This window comes from Fundulus heteroclitus, chromosome 20, assembly GCF_011125445.2.
Source record: "Fundulus heteroclitus isolate FHET01 chromosome 20, MU-UCD_Fhet_4.1, whole genome shotgun sequence".
NCBI classification, from domain to species: domain Eukaryota; kingdom Metazoa; phylum Chordata; class Actinopteri; order Cyprinodontiformes; family Fundulidae; genus Fundulus; species Fundulus heteroclitus.
In genome coordinates, this window is record NC_046380.1 from 1,441,188 (window position 1) to 1,455,187 (window position 14,000).

Genomic DNA, 14,000 nt, shown 5'->3' on the forward strand with positions numbered 1-14,000 from the left:
TTGGCCCCGACTTAAGAAGACTAATTAAAAGGAAACGAGTTCTAATCTCATCAGAGCCGGAGCTTCTTTCATCAGCTTCTCCTCAGCGCGTCAGCCGCAGAGCCACCATGACTATCGGCTCAGAAAGCTGCGCCGCCAGCCGCCGCCGTGCCACAACCGCCGCTCAGAACGCACGTGATGCGTCTGTGAGTGACAGGCGTGAAACACTGGCAGACATTATCACACATCAGTGGCATCAGCCGCATCGCGCTCTGCATGGCTGCTCCCACCCCCGCTGCCTCCTCAGCTGCTCTGTTCAGGCCGCGGCGGGGGGGTGGGGGGGGGGGGTGGGGCGCAGCAGGTCCGGTTGGCAGGGGGGGACCCGGTGGTGCTGATGGGCCGGGGTTAGAAGGGAGAGCTACTGCAGCGGTGGCAGAACTTAACCTGGAGGTTTATATGAAGGTATAAATCATCAGAGGGTCTGTGAGGAACGCTCTGATGGGACGTCAGCATCACCACATCCTGCACGCTTTAGTTTCTGACTAAACGCTCCGTCCTGTCAGCCAGGGACAGAAACCAGTGCTGACCGGCCATCACCTGGTTAAACCCTGAGAATTAAGCAGGTGATGGTTTTTCTGAAGAATCAACGTGTTTACTGCGGGGGTGGGGTGGGTGGGTTGCTGATGTCTCCACCCAGTGGCGGGTTCTGATACTGGCAACTTGTGCTGGGCAGAATTTGAAGGTGGGTGCATGAGTACCAAAACAAACTGAAGAGTTTTCAGTTGTTCCCTGGATGAGTTCGGTATGAGGGATTGCTGCAAAGCCATCAGCAATGCAGACGACTGTCCACTGTGGCTCTGCTCTGTGTTCTCTAACATAGAAAGTACTCCTGGGTCAATGTGAGCTTCTGAGCTTTCTGTGTCTCTGCTCTGTCTTCTCTAACATAGAAAGTACTCCTGGGTCAATGTGAGCTTCTGAGCTTTCTGTGTCTCTGCTCTGTCTTCTCTAACATAGAAAGTACTCCTGGGTCAATGTGAGCTTCTGTGCTTTCTGTGTCTCTGCTCTGTCTTCTCTAACATAGAAAGTACTCCTGGGTCAATGTGAGCTTCTGTGCTTTCTGTGTCTCTGCTCTGTCTTCTCTAACATAGAAAGTACTCCTGGGTCAATGTGAGCTTCTGTGCTTTCTGTGTCTCTGCTCTGTCTTCTCTAACATAGAAAGTACTCCTGGGTCAATGTGAGCTTCTGTGCTTTCTGTGTCTCTGCTCTGTCTTCTCTAACATAGAAAGTACTCCTGGGTCAATGTGAGCTTCTGTGCTTTCTGTGTCTCTGCTCTGTCTTCTCTAACATAGAAAGTACTCCTGGGTCAATGTGAGCTTCTGTGCTTTCTGTGTCTCTGCTCTGTCTTCTCTAACATAGAAAGTACTCCTGGGTCAATGTGAGCTTCTGAGCTTTCTGTGTCTCTGCTCTGTCTTCTCTAACATAGAAAGTACTCCTGGGTCAATGTGAGCTTCTGTGCTTTCTGTGTCTCTGCTCTGTCTTCTCTAAGCCCCAGTGGGTGGAGGCAGATGAGCGTTCACACTGAGCCTGGTTCTGGTTCTGCTGGAGGTTCTCCTCCCTGTTAAAGGGGAGTTTTCCTCTCCACTGTCGCTTCATGCATGCTCAGTATGAGGGATTGCTGCAAAGCCATCAACAATGCAGACGACTGTCCACTGTGGCTCTACGCTCTTTCAGGAGGAGTGAATGCTGCTTGGAGAGACTTGATGCAACCTGCTGGGTTTCCTTAGAGAGGAAACTTTCTCACCAACCTGGAGGATCTGATGGAGTCTGACTTTGGAAAGAGCCTTGAGATGAGATGACGTGTTTCATGAATTGGTGCTATATGAACAAAACTGAATTGAATAAATCCAGACTATGCTTCTACACAGGTTCTGGTGCGAGTCGTCATGCTTTACTGCAGGAAGTGTGGTCCTGGCAGAGACCGTCTATGTTCTGGTTGACCTTTTATCGGGTCTTCATGCAGGATGAAGAGGTCCACAGAGAGGACCTTCTCTCTGTGGACATATCAGCCGCTCACTGGAGCGTTCCTGCTACCACCAGAAACTCTGAGACACACAGCCTCCATTTTTCTGCCCTCAAAGCTTCATGTTGGCTGGAAGGAAAACAGCCATCTCTGCTGGTTCTGATGGACCGAGTCCAGATGGGCCCGGACGCTGAAGATGCTTCTAGCCGTCTCCTCTGTAGAGCCCAGCGTCTTCCTGGTCCTCCTGGTCATTTTAGCTCCGCTCGTTCTCTCCTCACAGCAGGGGACTTCATGTTTGTTTGCAGACCCAAACATTGGCTGTTTGGATGTGAGCAGCGCAGCTGGAACCGGCTTCTGTTGGCGCTGACCCGCTGCCTGCTGAACGGGCCGGCTGTGGACGCGCTGCAGGCTGCGGGTCTGATTTCCAGCGCTGGGCGCGCTCCATCGTCACATTTTAATGGCAGAGCAACGTTTAGAATAACACACATGTGCAGATGCTTATTTAGAGACATCAAGGTTCTGATCCGCAGCCGTAATGTCTTCCTCATGTACCGCCGCTCCTAAAATAGAACCATTAATAGTAACGGTGCATTTTTCCTGGAACCTGCTGCGGCTCTGGGAATCCACTTTCCCAGCCGGCTCCAGAATATTTCAACCCAAACACAGCAGCTCAGGCAGCGCCGCTCTTTGGCTGCTTGGACCCAGACGTCCTACAGCCATAAGTTCTGGTTCTGTTTTCTGACCTTTAACACTTTATTATGTTTATCTGCTCAGTGTCAGTCAAACTGAAATGATGGCAGGTTGCCTGGTTTCTGTCTGAACAGAACCGAGCTGTTTGTGAACTAAAGCCACAGCTGTGCCCTGATTGGCCCGTTTAGGTGGTTATTCCCTAAATAAAGTCCATCTTCTCCTGCTAACCGGGGACTTTAAGTTCTCCGCGCCTCGTATCGTCCTGTTCCTGGACGGAGTGGAGAAACCAGACGTTTCCTCTGGTAAACACCCAGCTGGCTTCAGCCCACCGGTGGTTCTTCAGCTCCTCCACCTATCCATCCATACCTTCCCTTTACTCACATTTTCCACTGGACTTTCCTCTTTATTCCCAATCCCCTCTCTCCATTCCAGCCCTGCTCCTCTTCATCCTCCTCGTCCTTCCTCCTAAATATGAGGCTTATCTGCTGAGCCGGTCCTGCCGACAATGGCCTCCTTTCTTCATGCTCTCCTCTCGCTCCTCCAACAATGAGCTGCTTTCTTCCTCCGCCGGCAGCCTCCACGCCTCCTCGTAATATCTCTTCAGGAGATATCGTTCTCATTTTCCTCCTCCTTCTTCGTGCTTCTCTTCTCCTTCTCCTCTCCGTCCCTCGCTCTCCCCCACAGTGGCTACGCCTCAGCTTTCCACTCAGATACAGTCGTGCGTTTGGACTGTGGACGGCGGTCAGAGAACATCAAACCAGGATTTGAACCCAAGACCTTAAAGCTGCGGGGCAACGGCGCCACCAACAGAATCACCATTCAGCCGTTTCAGGTCATCAAATGAGTTTCACTGATTGGTTGTCTTGTCTGATCTGGAGTCTCCACCTCCATGAGGATAAAGCCGTTACCGTCTACGGGAACTATTAGGCAAACTTTTTAAAAACTGTAGACTTCCTCTGGAGAGAAATCAGTTTTCAGGGTCAAGTTTAGAAATTTTCCTGAGCGTGTCGGAGGAGGAGAGATGATCCAGAAAGAGAACAATGAGCAGCAGAAACCCTGCAGACAGTAAATCTGCTGCAGTGCTTTGGTAACTCCTTCACCTGGATGCTGCGCCAAACTTAACGATGTTCTGAGCAGCGACTAGACGCCATGGAGTCAGAACAAAGAACGCTGATTAATGCTGACTCAGCATTAAAGACGGCGATCCGGGTCAACTCAGAACAACCGCAGTAACGTAACCAGAGAGAAATCAGTCCCCATCATCTCTGCTGAGACTCAAAGGCTCAGCTCCTCGTCTTCTCCCTCAGCGTTGCCTTGCAGGCTCCAGCAGGACCCTCGGCTGTTGTCATGTGAATAAAACATCAGCTATCTTTATGCAGCTAACGAGCTACAACAACGACACACACCATTAAATCTTCAACACGCTGATGGGACATGATGAGAGACATGATGCTGAAGATGCCGTCAGCCGGAGGACGAGGCCAGGACGCTGATTTGTCTTCAGGATCAGAGCAGACGGTCTCGCTCGGCTCCACTCTGAGCTCAGCTGCTTTCTGTCACTGCAAAGCTCCACCGCAGAGGCTGCTCCGATTAAAGTTCAGAACCGAACAGAACCAAGGAAGGAGAAGGGTTCCCCGACAAGCACGGCGGTGGAAGGCTGATGGTCTGGGCCCCTAACCATCACTGAGAGGACCCTGGTGTCCAGTAGTCCAACATGAGGCCATCTTGGGCCGACCCGGTTCATTAAAACAACAATAATCTCAAGCACAGCGGCTGATCTACACCAGAACGGCTGCAGGAGGGGAGAATCAAGGTTCTGCAGCGGCCTAGTCAAAGTCCAGTCCTTCTTCGGTTGGCTGAGAGAGCTGAGCAGAACCTAGAGAACTGAAGATGGTTGGATCCACTGCAGGTCCATGTTTTCTCCTGTTCTGGTTGTGGGGATTAAAATATTCCCTGAATGCAGCTGATGTGCGTATCGTTTGTCGGTGCCTGGTGGTCCGGCTTCTATAAATAAACCAGTGGAAGCACCAAACATGGTTCTCTGCGCTCTCTGGGCTCTCTGGGCCGTGGAACCGATGACAGCAGCTCTGGGCCCGCGGCGCCGCCTCCCCTCTGGAGAAGAACCAAACATGCAGGAGCATCCCTGCCCTCTAACGCTGTGGTTCCAGACGGAGACGCCCACCCCCCCCTGGGCCGGATCAGAACCAACGGTTGCTGCGAGGACGACGTGCGCTCAACGTTAACCCTGCAGTGCTGCCACAAACCCGCCAGAGACCAGGAAGAGAATCCACACCTCCAGCTGAAGGAGGGAATAATCTGTGGAAGCGTCTAATCTGGAACACATGACGCTCTGCCTGCTGGACTTTTAATCACATAGCAACACGGCCGCCGTCGCTGCGGTGCCAGGAACCTCATCGCAGCGCCCGGCTCGGCTGACTCATATGTTCTGCTGGGTTTTTATCTGCGGGCCGCCTCCTCCCTCCTCTGCTCCCTTTATACCAGTTTTCCACTGCCGTCCTGCCAGCTAGCGGCTCCTGGTCCGCTGTGGAAAAACACGGCAGCTTAAGATGCAGAGCAGCAGAGGGAGCGGAGCGGATGATTAAAGAGGGCGGCCCGGAGGGGGGGGGGGGGGGGGCGCTTCTGAAGGCTGAGGGGCCAGGAGGACGGTGGGAAGCAGCAGGAACATCAGCTCAAGGAGAAATGTTTGGCTCAAAGGTGGAAGTCAGATGTTTCTACTGAATAAAACTGTTAATGTTGGAAAGAGAAAAAGAAAAATGGGGATGAAGTGAAGAAGAAACAGGCGGATGTGGAGATCCTGAGCTTTGGACCACTGGACCTCAGGCCTGTTTCAGACGCTCCTCTGCTCCAGCACACCTTCACATGATGGCCTGACAGCTTTAAATTCAGCCTCCTACTGGGCCTGGACAGCTCAGATCAATGACACCCCGCCCCCCACCTGTTTCTGACGTTCAGCAGCTGCCAGAAACAGGTGGGGGGGGGGGCACCAGGAGAGTGTCGCCAGCTTTTTAAAAGGTGACATTACATTAAAACCACGACTACAAGCTGCAGAGTTATTCTGCGGGTAAAATAAACCTTCCTTCAGGACAGATGAGCAGAAAGTCAGACTTCTTAAAATAAATGTTAAATTAAGACCTAATCAATGTGTCAGCTGAACTCTCCTAAAACATGTGATATAAAACACTAACATGGAACCGCCAGCGCTGGTCGTCCCTGATCCAACGTCAGCAGAACCCCAGATTACAGCATAGCTGAGGCAGGAGCATCTTAGCAGCAGCAGAAGTGTGTGATTTATTTCTCTTTTCACTAAACTCCGTCAGACTCTGCTCAGGACAGCAGGTTATGTTTGCAGTCAGAATGACGCAGCAGCCCGTTCTAAACGCTCCACATGGACCCAGCGTAGAACCCTGACCCTGAAGAAGGCTGCCTGGACCTGGAGGTACGCCGGCACCGGTTAGCGCTGCTGGGCTCAGCGGCAGCTTTGGTGCCTTAAACTCAACAGAAGTTGTTCTACAGCTGGACGATAATTCAATAACGATTTACATCCATCAATATATAAGGGTCAATAAAAAGATCAACAGAATAACAGTTTTCTTTCCTTATGCATTCTAGCATGTAGGTTAATATTACATCATTACATCCTCCCAACCAATCACAACGCAGACCCAGGAACCAAGCTCCGCCCCCTTCAGAGAGTTCAATGAGCACGCGTTATTTTTCATTTTTTAAAAGCATGTAGTTTTGGTAAAAAGTTGGTTCAATAAAGGTTTGAGTTTGAATTCAATTCTTTGTGTTCTGTATCTAAATATCGGTTGCTGAGCAACAGCATAAAATGGCCAGGGCTTAAAATCTATGTTTTGAATTTGTTGATAATTATCAATATTGATCAATATAATTTATATTTTATCAATATGTTTTTTTTTCTACATCGTCCAGCCCTAAGTTGATCTTCAGAGGTCAGCAAAGCGCCAGAATCTGAACATCCGAAGAACGATAAAGTTCTGATGGAGCTTTGACATGAACGGCTCTCTGGGATCTCTGTGGCAGTTTTCAATTCAATTCAATTAAATTTCATTTATATAGCATCACTTCACATAACAACATCATCAAGTCTCTTTCCAAAGTCAGACTCCATCAGATCCTCCAGGTTGGTGAGAAAGTTTCCTCTCTAAGGAAACCCAGCAGGTTGCATCAAGTCTCTCCAAGCAGCATTCACTCCTCCTGAAAGAGCGTAGAGCCACAGTGGACAGTCGTCTGCATTGTTGATGGCTTTGCAGCAATCCCTCATACTGAGCATGCATGAAGCGACAGTGGAGAGGAAAACTCCCCTTTAACAGGGAGGAGAACCTCCAGCAGAACCAGAACCAGGCTCAGTGTGAACGCTCATCTGCCTCCACCCACTGGGGCTTAGAGAAGACAGAGCAGAGACACAGAAAGCTCAGAAGCTCACATTGACCTAGGAGTACTTTCTATGTTAGAGAAGACAGAGCAGAGACACAGAAAGCTCAGAAGCTCACATTGACCCAGGAGTACTTTCTATGGTAGAGAAGACAGAGCAGAGACACAGTGGACAGTCGTCTGCACTGCTGGTGGCTTTGCAGCAATTCCTCATTTTCTGCAGACACAATCAGAGCCTGATGAACGGAACCAGGAGGCAAAGAATGATTGAGAGAGGCTGCCCATCAGCCAATCAGCTAATTAGTCTGTAATGAGTCTGTGAAGAGCTCTCATCTCATCTGTTGGCCCACATCAGCAGACTTCCAGCAGAGGACGATGCGACCCGCTCCCTGCAGCAGAACCGGACCGCCTGCTTCAGAGATCCTGCACTGTAGGTGTGTTCTACCTGCAGGCTGAGCTCCACGCTGCATGAATGGATAGGGGGGGGGGGGAGGGAGGGGGGGGGCAGAGACGCTCCAACAGCAGCAGATTTTCATAAGAAAGGACGGTCAGTGTGAGCGGAGAAATTGATTTGGCCTTTTGCTCTGAAACCTTCAGCAGCGCCGACCTTCCACAATAAAAGGGGGGGGGGGCACATGTGGAAGGACGGAGATGCATGGGACAGCGTGCAGATTTATAATAGAGGAGGAGGAGGAGGAGCAGCAGGAGGAGGAGGAGGAGGAGGTGAAAGGAGAAAATGAAGAGCAAGCTAATCCCAGCTCTCTTGAACAGGATGGGGAATCTAACCTGCGACCTTTCATTAGACAACAGAACCACACAGACCCTCCTGGGCTCCTAAAGCACCTCCACCCCCCCCCCCCCCCCCCCACAACCACCAGAACGAAGGATGAGTGGCAGGATAACAAAGCGCTGAGAAGAAAGGAGGCAGAAAACTGAGAGTCCTGCAGCTCCTGATGTAACGTTTGTGTCTGCTGGGACAAAACAGTTTCCCTGTGTGTGTGTGTGTGTGTGTGTGTGTGTGTGTGTGTGTTACTGTGTGTGTGTGTGTGTGTGTGTGTGTGTGTGTGTGTGTGTGTGTGTGTGTGTGTGTTACTGTGTGTGTGTGTGTGTGTGCTGAGCTTGGTTAGAGCAGTTAGAGGACGAGCTGCTGCTCATCGGGGGGGAAACATGGCGGTGATCTGATGGATGTGATGGAGATGGTGGAGGTGGATCCAGAAAGCTCTCCTCAAACCACCTCCACCATCTGAAGCATTTGTCCAACGGGCCGTGAACTCATCATCTCATTAAATCTTTCATTTAACATCATTTTAATTTGTAAACTTCTAAGCTCCGCCCCCACAGACACCTGGTCCAGGCAGCCATGGAGGCGGACCTACAGGCTGAGGAGGTGAAGGTCAGATCAGCTCCAGCCTCAGAGCAGCGCTGAGGACCAAGCTGTCCGCCGCACTGCAGGAACATTTAGAGACGTGAAGCTGGAGATCTTCTCCCTCCTTCACGTTCAGCTGCAGCTTTAATCTCAGTAAAAACGTGGCACCAACTCACCTTGACCACGTCGCCCAGGTCACCGTCCTCCATCTTGTTGGGCACCTTGATCTGGAAAACGCGGCCCACCACCGCCGAGGAGTCTGGGAAGGCCGTGGGCGCCGCCGTCTCCTGGAGGCTCTCCGTCGCCTCCTGGAAGTCACGAAGCAGCGCCGAGTGCATGGAGGCCTCCAGCTCTCCCTCCGCCTCCAGCAGCACCGTCCCCCCCGCCACGTCCACCTCCACCTGGGCGCGGGCCGGCGGCGCCATCAGACCCACGGCGGCCAACGCCAGAGCCAGCAGCCAGGCTGTAGTCCTGGTCCCGCTCTGCCCCACACTCCTTTCAGCGCACATTCTCGGCCTTTGTCTGCGTGTCAGTGATCCAGAAACCAGCAAAAAGGAGGATGTTCAGTGGAGGGGGTGGGGGGGGGGTGGACCCCCAAATCCCTCCTTTCAAAGCCCCTCTCTCCTGCCTGGCGCCTACGTCGCCCCGCCTCCTCCCTGCTTCAGTCCTCGGCTCCTGAGCGTCCCTCAGAGCGAGGGAGTCCCTCTGGGCCGGGCCGTGCCGATCTGTTAGGAGACAAACGAGAGGAAGACAGAGGTGAGAAGAGGAAGATGTGCAGATGAAGAACCTGGCGCTCCATCATCACTGCTGATCAAACTCCACCCTAACGGCAGCGCTGAGGCAGGAACCTGCTTAGCTCTGGTCCCGGCTCACCTCTGCTCCGGTTTGGGCCAGAAAAGCAAAAGGAGGGGGGGGGGTGGTGTGGGGGGGGGGGAGTGCAGCAACAATGGCTCAGCAGCCAGGCCTTTCTGGCATTCCTAATGAATGCATGCCTTCTCCTTTGTGGGAGAGGTCAGGCTGAGTGTGGAGGTGTGATTCGGGCCAGAACCCAGATCCCCTCCCGGCTCAAAGCGCCTCGGAACAAAAGGCCTCAGAAAGGCGGTGAAAGGAGGCGAGGAAAGGAGGCGAGCCCCGCTGAGAACCCACTCTGCCCCGTCAGGGAAAGCAGAATCTCTGCAGGAGTCTCCAGCGACAACAACGCCGCCTCCCAGGTAGCTTTGGGCCGAGCCTGCTGGACCCAGCGCCGCTGATCTGCTGCAGAACCGGCCTGACTCCCTCTGACGTTCTTTAACATCCAGCCTGCTCTCTTCTCCTCATTCCTCCACAGCTTCTCTCCTACGTTCCTCACTTCCTCCAGAGGCTTCAGCTCCTCCCTGTCGGATCCACGAAGCCTCCGAGGCCGTTTCAGTTTCCTCCCTCCGCTCCTCCAGCCGCCAGGAACTCAGCTGGTGGCCGGGGAGCACGGCTCAGCTCAGAGGCAGGCGGACAGGTAGCAGGAGGCCACAGGTGGAGTAACGGTCAGTTCAGACAGCTGCTCAGTGAGAAAGCAGCTCTATAGGTCAGAGGTCAGCCCGGGTCACACAGGGAACCCGGGAAAAGTCCGATACTTCAGCACCAGCCGCCTCCGTAGAGACGGCGGCCGTCAGGAGGCGTTCACACCTGGAGATTAACTAACGCTGCTGCTGGAACCAAAGCAGCTTCAGATCGGAGGTTAGCATGCTAACACCTGCTGGGCCGGGTTCTGCAGACGCACCGCCTCTGTGCGTGGACACATTAATCAGCCAGAGTTAGTTTTAGTGCTAAAGAGTGGAGAGATGACCTTAGAGGTGGTCGCTCCGGGCCTCTGCTGCTGGGCGGTACTCAGACAGAAGCAACGGGCCGGGGGGGGGGGGGGGGGGGGGGCGGGTCGGCTCCAGAACACTATGTGAAAACTGCTCAGTGGGTCTAAAGATAGAAAGCTGCATGCATTTCCTTTCTGGTGTGAATAGCAGGGCAGCTGCAGCGCGGCGCCGGATCAAAGACAAACCCAGAGCGGTTCTATGCAAACCGACACCAGCATGAAAGCAACAAAATATTATTGCTGCATGACGGCGTTGGTCATCATTTCTGTCATCACAGCTCCGCCATTTAAACCCCCGCTGCTAAAAGCTCAGGGAGCTGGTTTAGCTCCAAAAACGTCTCCTTTCCCCTAAGTTTGGGTTTAAAGCTCCATGAGCCCATGAGCAAGGTGCACCGCTTAGAACAGCAGCAGACTTCTTAGGCTTAAATCATTCAAAGATCATAGTTCAGCGGCCTGAATATAAAAGACCTGGACAGAAAATGCGCTGATGTCAAAGAGTGAAAGAACTTCAGGAGGTCTGCAGGTGTTCTGCTTGGGATCTGGAGCATCGTTAAGTTAAAACTGATGAACCCGTCTGTCACTAGCTGCCTCAGCCCTAACCTGAAGAGCTGAGAGCCTCCCAGCTGAGGAACGGGGACTCCCACCGACCCATACCCGGTGATGGGGTTGGTCCCAGGACCGCACCCCCCCCTCAGTCGGTCCAAGGACCAAAGCAGATCAGTGTCAGGGGACAAAGGCGAGGCCACTCCTTCAATTGTTTCACCCAAGCAGGAAAAAGAGAAAACACGTTCCTGCTCTGTGAGCTGGAATCATCAAAAGGACAAGAAATATAATATAATGTCCCAGTCTATAAAAGTAGAATGGGAGGTAGATCCTTTAGCAACTCCCAGTTAAGTCTGTGAGGCAGACACCCCGTCTACTTTTAAGACTAAACTTAAAGCTTCTAGTTACCCTGAGCTACCTCTGTAGTTATGCTGCTGTAGGCCTGAAACATTTCAGCCTGTCTGTAATCAGTCAGTAATATATGACCCCCCCCCCCACCCCACTGCTCACACATCTCAGCATATCAGAGCATAACCTTGAAGCTAGCTTTAGCCCTGACGCTTCTGGTTCTGACGCAGTCATCTCTGACATGCAAGGTCGCATTCACAGCTCTGGGAGTTTGCCTGGAGATGTTTGAGCAATACTTCAACATGACAACCCGGCCTGGATCCAGGGTCCAGTAGCTGAACGGTTCTGTCTGGACCTGGAACACCACCCTGCTGCTGAAGCCTCCCTCAGCAGCCAATCAGGAGCAGCGGAACGTCACTCAGGGGCCAATTATAGTGGCGGCATTCCCGCACGGATCGAATCAGCCAGACGGGCTCCTCACCAACACCAGAGCCGTGAAGTTCTGCCGGGTCAGCCCCCCCCCCCCCACCAACAGGTCATGGCAGCTGACGCGTCTATTATTGGCAGGCAGAGGAGACGTTTCTGCAGGCGCTGACCTTCCCGGACAGCCGGGCGCCTCGCAGCGCTGCTTAGCCGAGGCGTTCCCTCTGCCGCCGCCATGGGGAGCAGGATTACACCGTGTTTACCTTTACAATAAGATTTAGATGTTTAGCACAGAGATTAGACACATTTGAGGTATTTAGCCGGCTCTCTCTCTCTCGCAGGCAGCTTTACTGTAAACAGATTATTCCTTCGGCTGCAGCACAGAAGTCCTCATTGTTCTGTCGCTGCATCGGGAAGGAGTCGGCATCTACGGCTCCTTCCGACCTCATTATCGGCTGCTTATGGACGAATTTCCAAAGCCCTGACCTCTGCCAGTTTACAATCTGTGCTACCTCCAGAAATCTTTCACAGCCATTCAGATTAATCTGCATTCCCGCTCTTAATTACTCCTGTAATTAGCTGGGCTGCGGGATGATCCCGGCCCAGAGAAGCAATCAATCACGGTGCAAATCCAGCGTCCAGTCTGCGGCGGCACGCGGCTAGCTGCTGCTACGGCGAGCTAACGGGCCATATGTGTGAGCATAAGGCGGCGGGCGGCGCCAGCGCCATGCCGGCGCTGAAACGCTTCCAGTGAATTAGAAAGCGTGTTCAGAGAGGAGGAGGGAAACCAACTGGGCTGTTTTCATAGCAGCCAACCGTTTGTTTCCTAAACCCAAAGACAGGATTACTGGATAAACTTAACTCCGTGGCGCAGGTCCGTTTAAACCCGGTTTCAGACACATTTAAGCACAAATGAGTCATGGCGGGTTCTGAGAACCAAAGTGGGTCAAACATGGAGACACTACTGGACTTCAGGAACAACTCAGGAGTTTACATGCCAGAAAAAAATATGCAGGAAAAACAACTGAGAAACAAAATCTGTCACAGAACCGAACAGAACCAAACGGGTCCAGAACCCATCAGAACGGATAATGGTCTTCAGCTGAGAAACATACTAACACAGAGACATCATGGTCTATGTTTACATGATGACAAAGAATACAGCAGAACCAGGTCAGCAGAACCAGGCGTGCAGAACCAGGCCTGCAGAACCAGGCCAGCAGAACCAGGCCTGCAGAACCAGGCCTGCAGAACCAGGCCTGCAGAACCAGGCCTGTAGAACCAGGCCAGCAGAACCAGGCCAGCAGAACCAGGCCTGCAGAACCAGGCCAGCAGAACCAGGCTTGTAGACAGTTCATCATCCCCTCTCAGGGTGCGATGGAAAAAGTCTAAAAAGCTTTTTGTTCTCATGACCAAAGTGAGGGGAATGGCAATATTTATAGTATTTAACACGTATTCAGAAGTATTTAGCAGTAATTTAGCAGTATTTAGCAGTATTTATAGTATTTAACACATATTCAGAAGTATTTAGCAGTATTTAGCAGTATTTAGCAATATTTATAGCATTTAACACATATTCAGAAGTATTTAGCAGTATTTGCAGTATTTGCAGTATTTAGCAGTATTTAGCAGTATTTATAGTATTTAACACATATTCAGAAGTATTTAGCAGTATTTGCAGTATTTGCAGTATTTAGCAGTATTTATAGTATTTAACACATATTCAGAAGTATTTAGCAGTATTTGCAGTATTTGCAGTATTTAGCAGTATTTATAGTATTTAACACATATTCAGAAGTATTTAGCAGTATTTGCAGTATTTGCAGTATTTAGCAGTATTTAGCAGTATTTATAGTATTTAACACTTATTCAGAAGTATTTAGCAGTATTTGCAGCATTTAGCAGTAACAGGGACTTACAGTATTTTGTTGTATTTATGGTGATGTTGGAAAAAGTCTAAAAATTAAATCCTGTGAAAAATATTTGTTTTCCATAATTTTTTTTGCTACATCATAAACATTTAAGGCTCCAAATGTGAAGGAGCCGTTAAACGGGTCGCTTCATCGGGTGCATCAGGCAGTGCTGCTCAACGGCACGCCGTAAATGTGTTAATTATTTTAGATGTTTTTACTGATTGATGCTCTGATGGAATTGAGGTAAAAACTGTTTAAACCAGCGTCCTGTCAGTAAGCTCGGTTCACTTGAACCCTAACTCTGATCCAAACGATAACCAAACGATAAATTAGCAGAGAAACGTTTCTGTGCGGTGGGCGGTTCCCTTATGGTGCCGCTTCCATCAGAACCCTGGGAGAAGCTCACTTCCACCCCAGCGATGGAAACATCAGAGAAAAGTGACTTTAGAGCAACATCTGCTG

At 51.3% G+C, this 14,000-nt stretch overlaps 1 protein-coding gene across 2 annotated transcripts in view; it reads right to left on the reverse strand.

Annotated features, from left to right (window-relative positions):
* The window catches only part of dag1 (dystroglycan 1), a 37,610-nt gene that overhangs the window by 10,885 nt on the left and 12,725 nt on the right, over window positions 1–14,000 (reverse strand). For both annotated transcript variants that reach the window (XM_012851715.3, XM_021310133.2), the window contains exon 2: window positions 8,648–9,196. In XM_012851715.3, coding sequence (XP_012707169.2) covers window positions 8,648–8,980 — 333 coding nt within the window. In that variant the 5' untranslated portion in view covers window positions 8,981–9,196. The remainder of the gene's footprint in view (window positions 1–8,647; window positions 9,197–14,000) is intronic.